This window comes from Grampus griseus, assembly GCF_964374135.1.
Source record: "Grampus griseus genome assembly, chromosome: 17".
In the NCBI taxonomy this organism is placed as follows: Eukaryota; Metazoa; Chordata; class Mammalia; order Artiodactyla; family Delphinidae; genus Grampus; species Grampus griseus.
Genome location: NC_139011.1, coordinates 19,362,613 through 19,385,196, shown reverse-complemented (window position 1 = coordinate 19,385,196; position 22,584 = coordinate 19,362,613). Strand labels below are relative to the sequence as shown.

Sequence of the window (22,584 nt, the reverse complement as noted above, 5' to 3'; positions counted from 1 at the left end):
GGTTTTATAAATTAACATTAGAAAAGGAGGTCAATGTATAAACATGGTACAGAACGGTTTTAGCTGGGTCACCTTGGTACAAATTAAGTTGCTGATTTCTTTCTGGTGACTTTATCAGAGAGGTTAAGCAAGTAGGTATTTTCCCAAAACCTTTTTTTTTTTTTTTTTTTTTTTGCGGTACGCGGGCCTCTCACTGTTGTGGCCTCTCCGGCTGCGGAGCACAGGCTCTGGACGCGCAGGCTCAGCGGCCATGGCTCACGGGCCCAGCCGCTCCGCGGCATGTGGGATCTTCCCAGACCGGGGCACGAACCCGTGTCCCCTGCATCGGCAGGCGGACTCTCAACCACTGCGCCACCAGGGAAGCCCCCCCCAAAACCTTTTTTTTAAATTGTATTAATTCACCGGATTCTTTCATTAAGAGTTTTAATATGTATGTTATGCATAAGGTCAGACCAAAATTTTAAGAGACTTGGCTTTTTCAACTTTATATTCCAATGGATGGATGTTCTGAACCCATTTTTCTCCTCTTTTTCCCTTTGAATAAGATGCCAAGAAAACATTTCAAGGTTAGGTCAGGAGGGGAGGAATAAAAGTCCAGGCAATCCAAGTGTGGGCAAAGATGAGTGAGGATGTAACAACCAAAAAAAAAAAAAAAAAATTAGCTTGTTTCATTTAAGAAAGTTGTATCCTTTACCTATACCATTTCTCCCCCCAACTCACTTACATAATAATTTGGCTATATATCAGTCGTTACGAGGGACTGTAGTAATAGGTGCTTGCATGTTGGTAAAGATCATGGGCTTTGGAGACAGAATATATGGTTTTGAATTTGAGCTCTGCCACTTACCTACCGATGTGATCTTAAGTCTCAGTGTCCTCATTTTTTAAATGGAGACAATTTTATGGCCAATCTCAAAAGCTTAACTTGAAAATTAAGACACGTGTAGCGTAGAGCTCAGCTATCGTTGTTTTTCATTAGCTTCCATTGCTGTTACTAGTCACCATAAGTCTTCTCTCCCACATCCCTAAACAAAGGCTCATAGGTTGAAACCTTGGTTCTACAAACAGAAATCTACCAGGGAAATGCACCACCTTCTGCTCCTTGCTGCCATTTCCTACCTATTTTAGTCTCACTGCAAGGTCAACTTTTACTCATCAGACGCTCACAAACTTGAGACCACCCTTTCTCTTCACTAATGGTGCTTTCTTTCTGTAGTTCTCCAGCTGAGCCTGGGGCTTCTTATCAATTAAATAGAATAATAATAGTGTAAATACACTCAGTAGGATTAAATGAATTAAGACAGAAAAAACCAAGCCTCAGTCCTTTTATCTGTAACATGGGTTAGTAATGGTATGACTACTTCATAGGATTGTGAGGAGGAAAACTCAGCCAAGCCGCATAAAGCATTTAGCACCATCTCTGACACATCGTTAAGGACTCTTTAAATATTAGAAAACCACGGATTAGCAAAACCCAAGGGAGAATGAGAATTATTTTTCCATGTTTCCTTCTTCTTCTTTTTTTCCTTTAAGGAATATTTTCCTTTAGCCACTGTCTGTACCCTAGGTAGGCAGTTCTGTTGGTCTTAGGTCATTAGCCGTATGTGTAGGCCATATACAACCTAGGTGTCTCTTTTTATTTGTGTTTATGAAATACTACTTCTGGAAACTTTCTAATTCTGTTAGAAACAGTTTTATTTGTCCTCTCCACATCTTTTCAGGGTTCCAACTGATAACCAGTCTGTCGGGTTTCACACTGCTATAGGATCTGCTATAGGATCTGCTATAGGATCTGCTATATGATCTGCAATATTCTATAATTTTCCAAAATTCTTTCAGTTATATTTTACAGCTTCCTCTGCTCTTTGATAAAAGAATTATAAATATATGCAGTTACAATCTGACACTCAGAGACTCAAGTCAAGTAGCATCTGAATAATTTAATTGTTTTCAAATTGTTTATCGTGACTGTTCTTGCTTTGAAAACTCTGGAAGCATCCTATCAGGTCTCTTGACAATACTTGTATCTGTGAAATCGATCATATAAATACGAGTCTTTAAAATTTACAAAGGGTTTATCCATTATTTCGCTTTAGCTCCACTGACGTAGTATAGGAATCATTATCCCTATTTAAAGAGAAGGAAACTAAAGCACAGTACTCTTGTTTGTGACCCCTCTGAAGGCCATTTATGTAACATATCACCCAGGGATGGGTGTATGTGTAAGACATTACAATACTGGTTGCAGTCAAAAATGCTTTACATGGTGTTGTTCTGCCTGGCCTGAGATAAACAAATATTTAGAAAAAGATTTTGATATTCAGAGCCAGTAGCTATGACAATGTCATCTCTCTCTCATCAGACCACATGCTGAGTGACCAAATGACAGGACAACCAAAAGGAAGAGGCCCGTATGTCCAATGGGAAGTTGGCAGCAGGTGTGACAATGTGCTCCAGACCAAAATGAAAGTCCCCAAAGAGACTGGGAGACTTCGATATACCACAAGGGAGCGTCTCTGGAACTGTTTTATCAGTGTTGCCCTAGCACTTGCAGAGCAAGGCTGGACAATGCCACCAATGATCTTGGGGAAAAGCCAGTACTAGCCCATAGGCACAGACCAAATACACTGAAATAAGGCTCACCTAGAGTGTACAAAGGCAAGGGCTATGACCTGCCTTCCTAGATTAGAGTACTCCTAAGGGGACATTATATTTTTATTAAAACGGGCAATTTTTGATTAACATATACGTAGGTATCTATATCTATATTGAGAAATAAAATATTGCCTGTCATATCAGTAAACAAAGGATGTCACAGTTATCAGCGATTACAGATTGCAGCCACCTCCAAAGGCCAGCTGGTGAGCCCTGAGGGAACACAGGAAGGAAAGAATACCTGCCATTCAGCAATCATCAGACTGCAGCCACTCCCATCGGTGAGCCCTGAGGAAACTCAAGTGTGAAAACACAGGATACTGGCCCCAGAGAGCTGAGGTGCATATCAAAGGAATGATTTCTGTGAGCCCAGACTCTTGCATCTTCCCATACATAGAAAAGCACTAAATTCCTAAACTTGAGATATCTAGTTTTCTTTCATAAATAGTAATCTTTTGTTCCAACTACCTGCCCTTTGTTGCAAAACTCCTCTATATCCTAGCTCCCCCTTCGCCTCCCGGGAACAGTTTTCTCAGGGTTACCTGAGATGCTGCCTCCAGGGCTTGAAGTCCTCAGTTTGTCTGCCAAATAAAACCTAACTCTCAACTTTTAGGTTGTACATATTTTTTAATCAACAATATCTGTATCTATATCTATATCTATCATCTCCTGTTGATCAAGGAAAGCAATACCACGTTGGTATTATTTTAATGTTGCCCAACAATACTAACATGGAACTTTTTCCTGCTTCCTCTTTCTGATTGACTAACATTTTAACTCTGAACAAATGAGCGTATGCAAAACTAAAACCTCCAGCATTCACAGCTCCCAAGGTGTTCCTGTGCCTTCCTAAAAAGTTTTATTACTGGGAACTGAAACTACCAAAATGCATCATTCCACTGCCTGTCCTCCTATATCCCTCTCTGTCTTACCTTTTGGAATGAGGTTAGGGCGCAGTACTCTGCCATGTCAAAAAACATCACTCATGTAACAAAGTTACTGACTCAACTTTCTTGTCAGTAGAGACCTCGTCTTGGAGCAGGGGTGTCCAGGGGAAGAGGAACTAAGTTTCGTTCTACCTCCTTTTAGCTAAGTAGGATGGATCTTTTAATAAGGTAGAAGACAGAATTATTTTCCCTATCCCAGCTCCAGTGGCTTCTATGTAAATATTCATATGCTTCCTTATGCTTTGTTAACCTAATCTTCATTGTACCTTGGGTTTTCTTTTTTCTTCTTTCTCTCTTTTTTTTTTTCCAGGTTTCATAGCTGTTCTGTAGAAGTTGTATTTATCAGGTCTGAGCAGCCAAATGATCGTTTAAACCAGAGTAGCCAATGGAAGTTTTTGAGTAGGAGAATGATGTAATTAAATTTGTTTTTCAGGCAGATAAATCTCTTGGAAGGGGTGATGATAGACTGAAGGATGTGAGAAGCTCTTGGTGGAACATGAATTAAAAACAAGGGATGCATTAAGGCTGTCGGGAGAGGGTGTATTAGAGAGATTTCAGAAGCAAAATGGCAGATTATAATGAGTTCCAAACTGTGTTTGAGCCACCTATGAACGTCCAGATGGAAAAGTCCAATAGGCAGTTGAAAATAGACACATCCTAAATACTTTTTAGGCATTTTTCCTTAATAAAAACTAATCACATGACCTGTAGCCTCGACTCTTAGTTTTTATATTTTGTCTTATTTAGTGATAACAGGGAGGACTGCCTTTCTCACAGATAGTTGGGATATACATGGACCAGGATATTCGTTTATATAATAGCAGTTACGACTTACGCTTAATAACAACACTACTCTTTTTCTTTAAATTTGTTTCTGCCCCGCTTTGTACTGAAAGAAAATTTAGACAGAATATTATATGTCACATCTATAGAGTATTGTAAACATTTCAATGCCAGAAGCACAAATCTCTGGAAGCAAAAATATATATCGGCCAGGGCGTGGGAGACCCGCACAGCCAAGGTGTGAGCTAAAAGCTGCATCGCTTCCCCTTGGCCTCTTCTTCTTATCCCTCTAATTTCTTTTTCTTTTTCTTTCTTTCTTTCTTTCTTTTTTTTTTAGGGGGGTTTCTCTTTATTTTATTGATTTTTTAATTGAAGTATAGTTCATTTACAATGTTGTGTTAGTTTCAGGTATACATATATATGCATATATATGTGTGTATATATATCCAAGATATACATCTATATTTTTTTCATATTCTTTTCCCTTATAGGTTATTACAAAATATGTATCCCTCTAATTTCTAGTGGCTAGAAGCTCTGGGGGCCGATTGGGTGATACTGTCATAATGTCATATGTGCTGAGCGATCACTGCATTCCAGGCACCGTTCGGCCCTTCACAGGTATCATCACATTTACTCCTCCCCACGGCACCCTGGGGAAGATGTTTCACTCTTCTGAGTTACTAATGAGGAAACTGAGGCTGAAAGAATTGAAGTAGTTGCAAAATCTCACAGCCAGTGAGCGCCTGATCCCAGATGCCCTGTTCTTAACCACTGCATTGCATCGCAGCAACACAGCACTCAGTCCTAGATGGATGGGATCCCTCCTCTTTGCATTTGTTTCTGCTCACTTGGCTGTGAATGCTTTGAATAATGAATGATATGTTCAGGCAGAAGAAAACCTGCCCCACAAAACTTAATGTTGTATTTTTCATTAAGGATAATGTTAGTTGTGTTTTATTTTTTGTTTTTTTCCTCCCTGTTACTCGGACATGCAGTGACTGCAAAAGACTTGCAGGTTCCAAGTAGGAATTCTTTTTAAACAAAATAAGCCTGAAAACAAAGAGTGGGTGCTTTGTAATTCAAGTAGGAAGGATTGCAGGATTCTTGAAATTCTCACTTTTCTTTGCTAGGTTACACAGGAGTGAGGTGAAGGGGGAATGAAGTTTATGGGTCCCTGGAATGGATGGGGCACAGTAAAGGGATTGGCTGACAACATGCCATGCATATTAACAGCCCAGCTAGGGCCATATTAAGCACCCGATAAACATTAGATGTTATCATTATTGACGTTGATATTATTATTATTGTGATAAATTAGTCACAATATACATATCTCCTTACATTTTGTATTTCCTTGCATTTGTTTAGCATATTAATATTGAAAAAGCACTTCCATTTTATTTTCTTATTTGATATGTAATCTTGTCATCTGAGGAGACAGCAGTAGAGATGAGTAAAAGCCTAGTCTCCTTACCCCTACATCATTGATCTTTCCAAAGGCTCACCTTGTTAGAAGCCAACAAAACAGGCAGTAACTTCCCTTTCAGAACATTCATGACATTTACAAGACCTTGCTTGGTGCCTCCTTCCCACCAAACTTTTCGGCTTAGGTCATGTCTTGTCCAAGCTAATGTTGTATCCCTAGGGTCCAGCACAGAACTTGGTAGCTGGTAGAAATTCAGTAAATATTTGTCCAAGGAATGAATGAGTGAGCACATTGTGAAGTTTGAACAGCTCTTGAGAACAAAGTGTAGAATGTCTGCCCTTATCACAAGGAACTTACATTCTGAAGTTAAGTAACAATGCATTTTTAAATAATACTTCAAGGCAGCAATTAGAAAGTAGTAACAAGGAGCCAGATGGTGAATTACCAAGGAAATAATTCTACCAGTAAATTCAGATAATTTAGAATTTAATTTGAGACACGACTCATTGGTACGATTTATAAAAGGAGGAAAGGGCCACAGTTCTTTTATATTATTTATGATTTATTTTTTAAATCATAAAAGTAATTCAGGCTTGTCGTAACACATAGCATGTATAAATGTGTACAAAATAAGGATATATAAAGAAAAAGCTAATGATCTCTCTTTTCACTGTGACGCTGCCCTTTACAGATCCAAATCTCTCCTGTAACCATCATTAATAGCTTGTTATTAACACTTTTCTCTATATTTGTTCTGTTCATTTGTTCTTTCTTCTAAATGGGATCATATGCATATGACTCTCTAAGAGGCATTCTTTACATAATAGAACCTGGAGCTCACTCCTTATTCAGAGATCTTTCTCATTATTTTTAGTAGTTGCACAATATTCCTCATATTTTCATCAGTCTCAGGATGATAAACTTTCAGATTGTTTATGTTTTTGGTTTTTTTTTGTCACTACAAGCAAACATTCTCATGTATACATTTGTTCTTACAGTTAAATCCCATAAAATAGGTTTGCTAAGGTAAAGTAGAGTATGTGGGTTTTTTATTTTAATGATGATTGACAGATTATTTTGTAGAAATGTTGTAGCAGTTTATGTTGCCAAAAGCAATGACTGAGTGCTTTCTGTAGCTATGGCAACTTCAGATGCCATTAATCTTTTATAATTATTACTAAATATGATGGAAAAATATGACATTGACATTTACACATATATCTTTTTGTGACTAATAGTGAGTCTGGGCATCTTATCCATCATTTACTGTTTATATTTTTAGATTACCTTTTAATTTCATTTGTTGTCTTTTCTAGCAAAGCAGTTTGCAAAAACTTTTTGTACATTAAAAATATTAATCATTTTTTTTAAGTCAGTGTTTGACTTTTTCCTTGTCTCTCATATTTTTGTTGATAAACTTTATATATTTATGTGGCATCTTTCGTCATATAAAGACCTTTAATTTCTCATATGGTCATATATGTCTTTTATTTTATAAGTTTTTCCCCTGAGGAGATGAATTTCAAACAGAGAGAAAACCACGTGCCTTTCAATGGGAGCAGACATTGAAAGACATTTTAATGAACAATGAATAGACAAGTCGGGCAGGAATAGAAAGTTATGCAGGTCAATGTCAGAAAATAATGCCAGAAAGTTCCATTGATACCAGTCTGTGAAAGCCCAAACACTAGACTAATTAGTTTGGACTTGGCCTAGAAACACAGAGGAACTGCTGAAATGTTTTGAATGGGGCAGTTTTATAATGAAAATGTGATTTTATACAGATTAGTTTGCAAGGTGGTTTGAAAAAGTGAAGTTCAGATCCAAAGAAACCAGGATTTCAACAACTATGTATACAACAGACACGATTCTAGGCCCTTGGAACCACCAGTGAATAAAAACACCATGAAGACCATTTAGGGCTCACCTGCAAGGAACACGGGTTAGTGTATAAGGACAGGAAGAGGTAAAACAATGGCAGTAGAGATGGAAGGAAAAAGAAAGGATGGACGTGAGAAAAAATAAGAATCAAGGTGGGAGTTAGGAAGGAGGAAAGGGTCAAAGCCAGTTTGGGTGTTGAGCCTGGGGGATTGGAGCCTGGGGCATTGGAGCCTGGGGGATTGGAGCCTGGGAGATTGGAGCATGGCAGTGATACTGGAAGATGGGTAAATCAGAAGAGGAAACAAAAATATGAAATGGAGGGAACAGTAGAGACAGATATTGGTGTACAGATCTTACTCAACTTACAATGCAGTTGCATCCTGATAAACGCTTCCTAAGTGGAAAATATCATAGTTGAAAGTGCATTTAATACACCTAACCTAGGGAACACCGTAGCTTAGCCTAGCCTGCCTTAGACGTGCTCAGAACACTTACATTAGCCTACAGTTGGGCAAAATTATCTTTTTAAAAATAAAGTGTTGGATATCTCATGTAATTTATTAACTACTGTACTGAAAGTGAAAAACAGAACGGTTGTCTGGGTACAGATGGTTGTCATATTGGTTGTTTACCCTCGTGATTGCATGACTGACTGGGAACTGCAGCTCACTGCCACCGCCCAGCATCAAGAGAAAGTATCATATTGCAGATCGCTAGCCTAGGAAAAGAGCAAAACTCCAAAGTTGAAGTACAGTTTCTACTGAATGCATATCACTTTTGCATCACTGTAAAGTCAAAAAATTGGTACGTCAGACCATCATAAATCAGGGACTGTCTGTACTTGCCTGGGCTGCCTTACTAGATTATAAGCCTTTCCCATAGACTCCCCCCCAGCAAGCTGAAGTCAATTCATTAATCAGCCATTATTAAGACTGACATTTCAATCAATTAGTAATTAATTTGACTGTATTTTCATTAACCTCACATTCATCCATCTTGTTTTTAAGAATGTTATTCCTTTTACTTTGAAACCTTTATTGAGAAAGCACCTATTGCATCTGAGACCCTGTGCCAAGTACTAGGGATACAAAGAAAACAATATATCATCGCCAACGCGTCCCATCATCTATGACACAATGTGGTGGATGCTATGAAATCTGAGGGGAATTACCTTCAGAGAATGAGATTAATCCAGACTGCTAAAGAGGGAGATGGGGGCAGATGCTGAGAAGACTCTTGGGTAGAGGAGGTGACACATTAGCTGGACCTACAGGGTGCATGGAATTGGACAAAAGATAAAAATCCACATGAATTTTATTGACGAGAACGTTTTAGTATCAACCTGCCCTAATATATTGACAAATTTGTATTTTAGGTTATTTTCTTCTGCACTTACCTTGAGATATAGTTTATTCTGGTGGAGCCCAATGAAAGGGATCTCGTTTACTTCTTCTGGAGAAAGAATAGAGGAGAGTTTTAGGTGTGAGCAGGCAGAGTTAGATGTTTTCTCCTTTATGTTCCCATAACTGCTACTCTTCCAGCATCTATCACAGTAATTATGTTTACTTGCCCATTGTCTCCTGAAGTTTTGATCTCCTCATGAGAAGATCCTGATCAGTGTCTAGTAGTTATAATAGTAAGGAAACTTGTGTTTGCAAGTGAAAGAAACAAAACCAAATCCAACTTAAACTGGTTAATCATACAAACAAACAAAAGAGAGAAGAGGAATTTATAGACTCATGTAACAGGGAGGGTTTCAGGCAGAGCTATATCCAGGCTCAAGTGATGTGTTCAGAATCAAAAACACCTTGGTTCTCTTTTCCCCTATAATGACTTCATTTTAAAGAAGGGTCTTATTTTGTGGTGCTAAAATAGATTCAGATACTTCAGTAATAGTCTATCCTCTCTGCAACCCCTGCAGAAAGAGCAAGTCTCTGTCTTGAAATTCATAACTGTCTGAGTTATTGAGGAGACTTATCTACCAATTGAAATTTGTTGGCTCTCATTGGGCCACATATCCACTGCTGAACCAGTTACTGTGGAGAAGGTTCAAACTACGTGGATTGAGAATAAGCTAGTATTGTTTCCTATGGCAAGCTGTGGGGCCGTTACCAGAAGCACAGGTAGAAGCACAGGTAGGTGAAAGTTACAGATTTTGTGGATTAATGAGTCCCCTCAGTGCAAGGGACTCTTCTATAAATTTTGCCATCCATAGTATTATTTAATATTACAGTAACTCCATGAGACACCTGTAACTATCTTAATTTTCCAGGGTAGAAAATTGAAGCAGAGGGGATAATTATTTAGGATAAGATTAAAGAGCTGTTAAGTGGAGATTTAGGATTTGCACCTAGATCTCTGTGACTATGATTCCGTCTGCTAGGGCTGCCATAACAAAATATCACAAACTGGGGGGCTTAAACAACAGAAGTTTATTGTGTTACAGTTCTGGAGACTGGAAGTCCAAGGTCAAAGAGTTGGCAGATTTGGTCTCTCTTAGCCAAGACCTCTCTCCTTGGCTTGCAGTTGGCTGTCTTCTCACTGTGTCCTTACATGGCCTTTTCAGGGATGTGTGCACGCATCCCTCATGTTCCTTTGTGTGTCCAAACTTCCTCTTCACGTAAGGACACCGGTCAGATTGGATTAAAACTGCCCTAAAAGCCACAATTTAACTTAACCACCTATTTAAAGGCCTTATCTCCAAATATAGTTCCATTCTGAAGTGCTGGGGTAGGGCTTCAACATATGGATTTTGGGGAGAATATACAATTCAGCCCATAACAGACTATAAAACTCCAGTTCACTGCACCAAGCTTCTGGAGGAAACTTGAATGACAGTCCTGTCACTCATTCAGTTTGAATAGACTTAATGGTTCTGAAGGCTGAGCCCCTTGAAAATTTCACCTTGGTTAAAAACTGTCACCTTCCATGTAAGATTCTCCCTGGGACAGCTTTCCTCCTTAAAGACATGAAGTTTGCTATGGACTAAGATGAACGTGGTTCTTTGGTAAACATATCCCTACTGTGAACAGGAATAAACAGTGTTTTGCGAACACGTTAAATGTGGAAAAGGTACGAAAAGCGTTAACTGTTTAGAATGGTCTTATTTCACGCACATTCATCATAACCAGGTGAGGTAATGTTAGGAAAGAATCTCAGAAAAATCTCTTAGAGGACCTATGTGCTACCACCGTATTTTTACTAATCATGGAGAAACATACTGTTGTTTATTTATTTATTTATTTTTGCGGTACGTGGGCCTCTCATTGTTGTGGCCTCTCCCATTGCGGAGCACAGGCTCTTGGCGCGCAGGCTCAGCGGCCATGGCTCATGGGCCCAGCCGCTCCGCGGCATGTGGGATCTTCCCGGACCGGGGCACGAACCCGTGTCCCCTGCATCGGCAGGCAGACTCTCAACCACTGCACCACCAGGGAAGCCTTACTGTTGTTTATTGTTCTTAAGCAAGGTTGACCAAGGTCAGGGTCTCCCCTATCAACAGATAAGCTACCTCACGGCCATGAAGATGCCAAACACAATGTTTACAAGCAATTTTTCACTTAGAAATCATGCTTGCTTGCTCAATTTTTATGTTTTCATTAAAAGAAATATGAAGAAAATTGCCCCTCAGAGTCTCAAAGAAAGAAAGATGCTGTGATAAAATGTCACTATGCATCTGTAGTCTCTCGACACTGTGTACCCAGTGCTATCTTTGGGGGATCAGTAAGCCATACCTGGTTTTAAATTAAAGATAATCTTCTCCTTAAAAAAATTTAAAATATATATCTAAATATAATATTTTCCTATTGGCTCCCAATAACCAAGTGATGGGTGCCAATTCTAGGGTACAGGACTATTTAGACAGTTAAAGAATCCCACTTTCAGGCAATGAACAGGAGCTGTACAAGTAAGACTAGACAGGGAATAAAGGAAGTGAGAAACCTTATTAGTGATGTTTTCCTCTTCCCGCAATTACCATCCCAAAGCTATTAAAATGAATCAAAGTACCATGTGTCTCAGAGTAAGGAAACAACCCTCAATATGGGAGACTAAACATGTAGGTACTCTAGTCATTTCCAATTACAGATAAAACAGAAACTTTGGAAGGTTAAATATTACCCCTAAGTTCACAAAGCTGGAAAGTGATATAATTAGGACTTGAACTCAGGATATGTAAGAGTGGAACCTGTGGGCTTCATCAATATATCACCCCAGCTTCCCAGGAACTGCTGTCTTCTGTGAAAGACCAGTGGAAATTTGTCTTCTTCCAATCACTCTGGTCATGGCAGTTTCTTACTAGTCCTTTCAGAAGAGAAAATGAAATTATTTGTCATGATTTGTCTTCAAAGAACTTCGGTTTACTCCTCTGAATGTCTTCTCCTCTTCCTAAGTGCTTGCCTGTTTTTCATTAGATTATATGCAGCACAGCAGTATGGGCTCCAGATAAATGAAATCACAAAACACAAATCCCCGCAGCCCACTAAAAAGTAGGATCGATATAATGATATTTCGTTTACATGGGAGAATGTTCTTACCTTTTAGAGACATTTGCTGAAGTCTTTGAGAAATATTGGTTATAATTTACTTTAAAAAAATCGGTAAAAATAAAGAGATGAAGCAATGACAACTTGTTAATTGTTAAAGATACCTCAGTATCTTTAATGGGTGTATATTTACTTAGCTATCTTTGCGTGAAAATCTTCATAGTAATGAGTAAAAAAAATGCCTAGTCAAATAAAAAAGTAAGTAATGATTTTAAAATAAGGATTGAGATAGATTCAAAAGAGATGACCTTTCATCGTAATCATCATCATCATTTTTGTACCTCCATTCTGTTCTCATTAAAACAAGAATAGATGAGTTAAACACCAGACACTGTGCTGAACACCTCTCACGCATTGTCTCCTTTAGTCCCTGACAATCCCTTGACGTAAGGAATTTTTCCTCCATTTTACGGATGAAACTGAGACTCAGAGAAATGAAATGACTTTCTCCAGAGCTCTTTTCTCCAGTGCAGTGCACTCCTTTTCCCTTAGGGTGAGCCTTGTGAGTGTGACTGAGTTGAAGGGATCCAGGGCATATGGGCAGGTAGGTAGAGGCACAGAGGGACTGGTAAGCTGGGTGAATAGAGGAAAGGCAAACAATAGCAGGTCCCAGTAAGGCCTTAAAAGTTTTCTTTTTCTTTTTTAAAACAAATTTGTATTGGAGTAGAGTTGATTTACAATGTTGTGTTACTTTCAGGTGTACAGCAAAGTGAATCAGTTATACATATATATCCTCTCTTTTTTAAGATTCTTTTCCCATATAGGCCATTACAGAGAATTGAGTAGAGTTCCCTGTGCTCTACAGTAGGTCCTTATTAGTTATCTATTTTATATACAGTAGCGTGTACCTGTCAATCCCATCTCCCAATTTATCCCTCCCCCTCTTCTCCCCCGGTAACCATAAGTTTGTTTTCTACATCTGTGACTCTATTGCTGTTTTGTAAATAAGTTCATTTGTACCATTTTCTTTTAGATTTCACATATAAGCGCTATCATAAGATATTTGTCTTTGTCTGACTTACTTCACTCAGTATAACAATTTCTAGGTCCATCCATCTTGCTGCAAATAGCATTATTTTGTTCTTTTTTATGTTTCTGGGGAATAATGAGGTCGTGATTGCGGAAGGAAAAGTACTGGGATGTGGTCCACTTTATGACCTTACTAGTGTATCTCATATATATGAGAGGTCCAGACGATAATTGATACAACTATGAAAATTTCCAAAAATGAAGATGCAATCAGCATACGTGGGAAAAGGGCGTAAGTAGGGTTGGGGAGGACATATTTTAGGTAGGAACCTGGCCTCACTGATAAAGCACACCATAACACCTGTATCACTCAGTTCCAAGGCTGACCAGGAGAAGGATTGTTAACAACTTGCCCCCAGTCCATAGATTATTCTGGCAGTGGGAAAAGTCCAGCTTCCAGTGAATTTTTTTTAGCATTTCCAAAACCAATTCACTAAGTTTTCATAATTACTTCCTTTGAGCAGGGATAATGACCTAGGTTCGGCTATTTCATTTCAAACTAGAATTTCCTTTTAAAAGAGTTTTTGCTTTTTGGGGAAAAAAAATTGTACCTAAGAAAAATTGGTCAGCTGTGTGCTCTGCTGGAATTCTGCTGGAGAGATTATCACAACAAGCTGGTGGCCTGGCAGGGGCTGAAACAAATAATTTTGTAAAACTGAAATTAGTTCATCACAGTTTATAGTTTTTCATTTAATTTTAAAATGGAAGTGGCTATTTTTAAAAGAAGGAAAGTAAGTCTAAATTGCCCTACTAATCCAATGAAATATCGCCAAGAGGGTAACAGACAACTGAGCTCCATGTGGGAGATCCTTTCCAAAGCCTGCTTCTACGCCTCTCTTCTGTTCTCATTAAAACAAGTCCCAAAGATCAAATGAAACTGGGACCCAAGCTGAAGGCAAGGGTACACGTTGTTTACTTCATTGCTGCCAGCAGCCCTCTCACCACCAGGCTGGGATTCAGGCACACAGGTCAGAAGAAGAAGAATCCTGCTTTCACCCTCCCAGGTCTCCATCAGGAACCACCAGGGAGCAGCAGATGACTAAGTCACTCACCTGGCTACCTCCAGTTAGATACTTGCTTGAAAATGAATGGGAAAGCTCCTAAGAAGGGGGAGAGAAGAAATAATAATGGCACCAATAATTCACATTAGTGTGGTTTTATGATTCACCAAACCACGTACATGCCTGCATTTGATTTTGCCCTTTGGTGAGCAGGGCACGCATCTTTGGTCCCGTTGTGCAGAACAGCAATCCCCAAACCCAGAAATGTTAAAACAGAAATTTGTTCCCAATCATACACCTTGTTCAGAACAAAAGCTTTGAAGGCATTTTCCCTGGTTTGAATTCTGGCTTTATTACTTACGAGCTGTGTGACCTTGGGAAGCTATTGAACCTCTCTTTGACCTCATTTTCTCATCTGTAAAATGGAGCTAAGGGGCTTCCCTGGTGGCGCAGTGGTTGAGGGTCCGCCTGCCGATGCAGGGGACACGGGTTCGTGCCCCGGTCCGGGAAGATCCCACATGCCGCGGAGCAGCTGGGCCCGTGAGCCATGGCCGCTGAGCCTGCGCTTCCGGAGCCTGTGCTCCGCAACGGGAGAGGCCACAGCAGTGAGAGGCCCGCGTACCGCAAAAAAAAAAACAAAAACAAAAACAAAAAACTCTCTGAAAAAAGTATTATTTTGTCCATTGTACAAACGGGTGAAATAAGGCCCAAGGTCAAGGACCTCCCAAGGTCCCTCAGCTCATGAGTGGCAAAGCCAGGTCTGACTTATACTAAATTACCGCAAGGATACAGTCCCTATGAATTAAGTCACTGAGACCTTGAGCTGGTTTCATCCTCCCCACTATCCATCTTATTTAAAAAGGAACAAGACTCACTTTCTGTATCTCCACTTTTCTCCCTGAAAAATGTGGCACAGTGCCAAGTTCTGTAAAATCCACAGTCTGCTGAGAGTCACAGAATCCTAGACTAGAAGGAACAATTACCTGCTAGTAGGGATCTGGAGAGGCAGAGACACACATATTGTTGAATCCTAGTTGTATCACTCACAAGCTCTATGACAACAGGGTAACAACTTAACCTCGGTGGGTCTCAGTTTTTCCATTCAGAAAATGGAGCAGTCATTGTTTCCACCTCCTAGAATTGCTGTGATGATCACATTAGCACAGTGCTGGCACCCAGGATAACTGCTTGATAAACATGTACTAATAACTTTAGCTAGAGAAACACCATCTAGTTCATCCAGTTCACCCCACTGGTTTGATCACACAAATCATCTGTGCATCTTTTTTGAAATCCTTCCCCAGAAGGAGATACTAGAGCTTCGAGTGTGAAGGGTTCCAATGCCTGACCAATCTCACAACCTGGAAATCTAACTGCTCCATTTAAAATATTATTTCATTTAAAATATTAACATTCTAAAAAAAATAAAAAATTAACATTCATTCTCCAAAAAAAGTAGAGAATGACTTGTTATGCTTTTTCTGGATAAATGAACAAACATCTCAACATTCTCTCTCCCAAGCTAATCTAATCTAATCCCAGGAATTTCATTTTTGTCTTACGAAGTCTGTTATCTACCACTTTCCACTGGTGATGACAAAGATGCCTTCCTGTCCTGAGATTGCTGTGGTGATAAGGCAGGTAGCTCGTCTTGATAATATTGTGTGTTGTGCTCTTTATTTTCAAAGCACATTCACATGGTTATCTTTTTTTTTTTTTTTTTTTTTTGCGGTACGCGGGCCTCTCACTGCCGTGGCCTCTCCCGTTGCGGAGCACAGGCTCCGGACGCGCAGGCTCAGCGGCCATGGCTCACGGGCCCAGCTGCTCCACGGCATGTGGGATCTTCCCGGACCGGGGCATGAACCCGTGTCCCCTGCATCGGCAGGCGGACTCTCAACCGCTGCGCCACCAGGGAAGCCCCACATGTTTATCTTGTTGATCGTAATACAACTGGGAGAGTTAGGGAGGGTGGGGGTTATCTCTACATTAAGGATGAGGAAACTGAAGTATAAAGGAAAGAACAACGATAGCCACCATGGCTAACCAGTTATATTCCAGGTCTTTTTTTGTTAATTTTTATTTTATATTGGAATATAGTTGATTAACAATGTTGTGTAAGTCTCAGGTGTACAGCAACGTTCCAGGTCTTTCACACATAATATCTTATTTAAACTTCTCAAGAGCCTTCTTTAGTAGGTGTTATTAGCTCAGTTTAGAGGAAAGGAAAATGAGGCTCATAAAGGGAGGTGACATAGCCGACTTTCTCCAGACACTGAACGGTAGAGCTGAGAAGCTCCAGATCTACCTCACTCCAAAGCCAGTAAGCTCAGTCACTGACTTTTGAAAATTTGCTTAACCCATCAGTGACTAAAATGGCATTAAAATCCAGGATTCCTGATTCACAGTTTGGGACACCTTTCATCAAACCACTAATTCAGTTCTTCCTGACTGGGTACGTTGCTAAAGCTAGACCCACCTATGACTAGAATAGCCACTGCTCACACAGAACTGCCTTGCAGCAGTTCCCCATTCCTAGCTAGTCTTCTGCTCTTATCTTCCAGGTCCATGCCTATGATTTGGGGGTTCTCAAGCATGCAGTCAGAGGGTTATAAATTTATATATATGGTTACATATCTATCTATTATATATGTATACAATGTATATATATTTACATAATATATAAATATATATTTGTATTATATATTTATACATATTGTGCATAGATATTCATGTACATGGATATATATATATATATATATATATATATACACGCACAGGCTTCCAGAATTTGCCAGATTCTCCAGCAAGAATAAAGATTTGCCAGGCCAAACAAACTTCTCAGGGATTTGCCAATAAGTGTAATTCTTTAAATACAGATTTGGATGTGTGTTGGTTCGCAATTTTGGGAATTTCCTCGGTGAAATCTGAAACTGACCCCATACACAGAGGGCAAGGGGAGGTGAAGAAAGAGACAGGCCACTCCAGATTGGTAGGTGAGAGGTTTAATAAGCAAGGGGAGTTACAAGGCTCGTCTTGAGTGGCCTTAAGACTAGTCGATCTCTGCACTCACCCACCAGAATCTTAAAGGTTTATATAGATGCCTTAACTGGGTTCGGGCATGTATTCAGTCCAGGTGGTCTCAAGGCTGCATCCTTGAAATGGCTTGGGCTATGGGAACTGGGTGGAACATACATTCCAAGGACAGGGGAGAGGGTAAGGAGCCGCTGATTGCCAGGGTCTAGCTTGCTGGTCAACCAATGGTCACATCCTCTTGATTACCTCTTCTAACAACACGGAAGAAGTGAAAGAAAAGTGTTAACTCTTTCCCTGAGTGTCCCGTTCACATGGGCCTATAGACGTAATCAAATCGAAGTTGTAAGGCCAGCACTGAGCTGAGGGATGGATTCTAACCATGTTCAGCTTTTCCTGGGGCGTCTGTGCTTATGTTACTATTTGAGCTGCTCCACTCATTCATTTTCCATTTCTAAAGGAGATGAGGGTGAAAAAGGAGATCCAGGAGAGGAGGGAAAGCATGGCAAAGTGGGACGCATGGGGCCGAAAGGTAGGTAACATGATATGACTGACACTTTGCTCTCTCTCTACTGGACTTGCCTTGGAAGTTACAGCTTTCATAACACCCTCCGCTCCAGAGATTCATGAGATGTGTTTCCTAGATGAATTTACTTGCCACCAGAGAGTTCCTATGAGATTGCCTGTCGACAAGACTCGAACACATTTCTCAAGCTTCATCCTTAGGGCTGGTGGGAGAGGAACACCCTGGGAGCCCTGGAGAATTGCAGTCTCTGGGAATATCTAAGAAACTCTGAGTTTTAGAAACACAGCCATGTTCACCGCTGTGTCTCCCCTCAGATGCCGTGCTGAGCACCTCTGGCTGGCTGGCTTAGTGTGTGAGGGGGAAGAAAAGCAAGAGCAGAAACAGCTGTCTGATCCATTGATTTACTCACTTTTCTCCAAGATCTCTTGGCAAATGGTGGGGTATATACGGGAAGAACAGGAGAAAAGAAAATGAGAATATAACACACAGGCTCTTAGGGAATGGTTTTACTCACAAGCCGAGACTCAGTCTCGCCAGAATACAGCTTCTGGATTGTGACGTGTCAGCGCGTGTCTTCCAAGCACTAGAACTATTCCTTGCCACCTGCTGCAAGGTGGTGGCCCTAGACCACTGATTTTAAAATCTTCAGTAAGCTAAAGAGAGAAAAAGACTCATAGGATTTTGAGACTTCAATTTGAGAAATGCTGATTTAAACTCTTCTTATTGTATAAATATGTACAATCAACTGCAAAATTATTCTCACAACTAGATAGCTTTACAACTGGTAAATATTTTTTAGATAATCATGGATTAAAAATGCAAATTAGTAACAATTTTGTAGGCACTCAGGAACCCCTGATTACATTTTTTTGGATGAAAACTTGGTGGGACAATCTCTGATGTCTCTTTAATCACTAGGTTTTATGATTGTATGTTCCCTCCCCTTTGAAAAAATGGCTAAGCTAGTCCAATTTGTTTTAAAGTAGCGAGGAAATAGAATCCCAGACTGAAGCTAAAGTGGATCTCAGGAGGAACAGAATTAGAAAAAACTGCAAGAATTTTTTCACTCAGCTCCTTACCTGACCTTTAGATTAAACATCCTCTGCTGTAGTTCTTTAGAAATATTGCATTTTAATATCATCAGGCCCAGGACTGTCACACTCACCCACATTTTAATTTTAATACGTACATTATAATGCTATTAAAATAGTTAATATAGCACAGGATGTATATAATATACCACAGATAGAAGAATGCACTTTTCAGTATTTCCTTCAAGTGAATATCATATACTAGGCACATCATTAAAGGGAAGATAAACATCTTAGGATATAAAGATGACATGCTTTGCTTTTCAGGAATTAAAGGAGAACTGGGTGATGTAGGAGACCAAGGCAATATTGGCAAGACCGGGCCCATTGGCAAGAAGGGTAAGCTATATTTTACTATTCTCCAGTAGCAATTTAAAGCCAATTGAACCTACCCTCGATATATGTTGAAATGTTCTGTACCATGAAAAATGAGCCCTTTCCTTTCTTTTAAAACACGAGTTTTCTCTTCCCTCCTATCTTGGCAGTTTCTTCCCTACGTAAGCAATGTGTCTTTGAAAAAAGGCCTTGAGCAAACTTCAACTGAAATTCAGGGACAGATTCAAACATAAAGTTCAGTTAGTCTCTCCCCAGAACTCTCTCCTGGGATCTACTGGTTATAATCCTTTATGCAATTAAAATGGGTGTCATGACCATGAAGCGCACTCAGTTGCAGAAAACAATTATTCATAAAACTCAATGTAGCTGAGGACAGTATAATATTCCTTTTTAATCTGAGTGGAATAATAATAAGTCTGTGTCTGAGATCTACTAACAGGATAGGAATTTGAGGTGCGTGTATATACATCCTTTTGTTTTCAGTCATATCCTGATCCTGCATGTTCCTGCTTCCATGTTATAAAACACAGGTAACCTCCCCTTTATTACCTAAGCACCCTATCCCATCGTCTTCTCCAAAAGCACCACAACGGTAGCAGGTTCTTTTTTTTAATAGATCTTTACTGGAGTGTAATTGCTTCACAATACTGTGTTAGTTTCTGTTGTACACCAAAGTGAATCAGCCATATGCATACATATGTCCCCATATCCCCTCCCTCTTGAGCCTCCCTCCCACCCTCCCTTATTGCTTCTGATAGTCAGCAGTTCATACAGACATCGTTCTGTTGGTTTGAAGTTACAAAGCGATCTCCTTTAACCTGGATACACAATTGATTTGAGCATAGGAGAACGGGCTCAAGTGTGGATGATTTGCATCACAGGGGCATTTTAAGCAGATACTTGCTGCGCTGGAGCTCACCACAGAAGTAGTGGGAGGTGGCTACGAAATTATGACCTAAGTACAGTATTTACTCCAGTTAATTTTGTGCAGTTATGATCTAATACTACATCTTTACATTTGCTTACATTTCTCGCAACTGGGAATGGCACCATGTATGGTCTGTAGTCACGTCTGTAAGTTTTGATAAATTTTAACGTTTTATAATCAGTTTGTGTATATTTTATGGTGTAAATGACAAAATAGACTAGTATCTACATATATTTTATACATTCATGACATACCTAAATTTTTCTTAATTTTTTTCAGTACTTCTAGGCTACGTGGTTTATCTGTGAGTTTTTTCAAATTGTTGAAAATCTCCCAAAACTCCCCCAATATATTTATCTTAAAACTTTGCACATAAGTGAACCTGCACATTTCAAACCCGTGTTGTTCAAGGGTCAACTGTATAACGCTGAATGACCACAGGACTACTATAGGAGCCATGTCAGAGAGTAAAGCCAGATTGGTATGAAAAAGAACTGACCGGGCTTCCCTGGTGGCGCAGTGGTTGAGAGTCCACCTGCCGATGCAGGGGACACGGGTTCGCGCCCCGGTCCGGGAAGATCCCACATGCAGCGGAGCGGCTGGGCCCGTGAGCCATTGCCGCTGAGCCTGCGCGTCCGGAGCCTGTGCTCCGCAACAGGAGAGGCCACAACAGTGAGAGGCCCGTGTACAGCAAAAAAAAAAAAAAAAAAAAAAAGAGAAAAAGAACTGACCGAGATCTTGAAGAATAGTAACATGTTTATGGAAACGGGGATAAAGCATTTGAGGAAGATGCAAGAGATTCTTGTGCAAAGGTGCAGAGTGGGGAAACTCAGTGCTATGGGTAATAGAATTCCGCAGCCTTGATGTCCCCTCCAGCCTTCCATATGTGCTTTAGCAGCTGCGTAATTAAGCCAGCAGTGGCCAGCAGTGTGTTCTCCTGGGCAGGTTGATGGATGGCAGGCTGAGCTGAGGCTGTGGCCCCTCTCCTCTCATTCTGTGGCTTGGAACACCCTCCAGCTCATTCCTTTGAGAAACTTCCTTCGACCTGCATTTGAGGGCAGAAATAGAAGGCAGTACCACTGAAAAGAAGTTATTATGGTTCCTTTTGATCCAGTGGCTTATATCCACCGTATAGTGTATATTCACGTGAAGTTGAAGACCTCGTAGCTGAAGAAGAGCTACATGGACCCCTCATGGTTCATGGTCCTGCTGTAGGATGTACCTGTGGTGGTGCTGATGAAGTTTTGGCTGCAGAGCCCCGCACTTGTTTGGGTTTTTCCCAAGCCGCCAAGAGGAGCCTCAGCGATGGGTTCACGTGGCCACAAGTCTTGGTGGAATTTGTAAAGTAAACTTAACTCATCAAAATGGTGCCTCTCAACATTTTAAAAAACCAATGCCTTGCCAGCAAGCCTTTTGAGACATATTGCCCCCTTAATGAGCTGTTCAGACATATTTTTCCTTCTTGCCCACCCCTCCGTGAAATTTTAACACCATCCATGGACTATATATTATGTAGTTTGTGTGTATTTATATTTTATATATTAAAAAAGAGTAAGATTTTTTCACCCCCCCACTGCACTGACTTTTGCATCCATGAGGTGGTACTGTCCCCACTGGAATGCATGGATTAAGGGTACTGTCTCCTTTTGCTGTTTCCCAAACACGCCAAGGTGCCTTCTTCTGCCCTCTGCCTTTGCTCAGACAGTTTCCTACCCCTACACACCTCTTCGTCCATCACTGTGTGTCAAAATGCCACTTATTCTTCAAGACCATGAAGACTAGGCTTCTTTATAAAGCTTTTCCTGAACCCTTCCTTTGTGCTCTCAACCTGAGTTTGAACATCTATTAAGGTGTGAACATCTTCCATCATGGATTACTTGGGCTGCCATACAGCAGAATATTTGAACTCTTGAGGTTTGAAATCGGAATGATTGGGTTTCAATCCTGACTCAGTGTCTTTCTTGCCGTGTGACCTTGTATACATTTCTTAACCTATCTGTGCTTCAGTTCCCTCATGGACAAAATAAAGACAATAACAGCCTTAAAAAAAAAAGAGAGAGAGAGAGAAAGAGAGAGCACTGTCTCCTGCACCAACTTCCCTCCAACATACTTCTCCTTGTATAAGTTTTTGGAGTGGATACAAGTATTTTGGGAGCTAGCTAAGAAGAACTTGAGTGGGGGAAATATTTTGTTTGGACTTAATGAGATATATCTGTGTAGTTTGCAGTTATTTCCATGTACAGTTAAATTCTTGCTAACAGTTCCAAAGTAGGAATAACTTCCAAGAATACTCCTACCACCGACTGTGCAGATCTATCCAAAGTCATAATCAAAAAGTGCAGGGGTAGAAGTCAGATCATCATAAGAATGTGTCCGGGGCACCCAGCCCAAGAAATGTGTCGATTGT

At 40.2% G+C, this 22,584-nt stretch overlaps 1 protein-coding gene across 2 annotated transcripts in view; it reads left to right on the top strand.

Moving 5' to 3' along the window:
• Positions 1 to 22,584, top strand: part of COLEC10 (collectin subfamily member 10) — a 41,662-nt gene that overhangs the window by 5,457 nt on the left and 13,621 nt on the right. For both annotated transcript variants that reach the window (XM_082674551.1, XM_082674552.1), the window contains exons 2-3: positions 17,757 to 17,828; positions 19,181 to 19,252. In XM_082674551.1, coding sequence (XP_082530677.1) covers positions 17,757 to 17,828; positions 19,181 to 19,252 — 144 coding nt within the window. The remainder of the gene's footprint in view (positions 1 to 17,756; positions 17,829 to 19,180; positions 19,253 to 22,584) is intronic.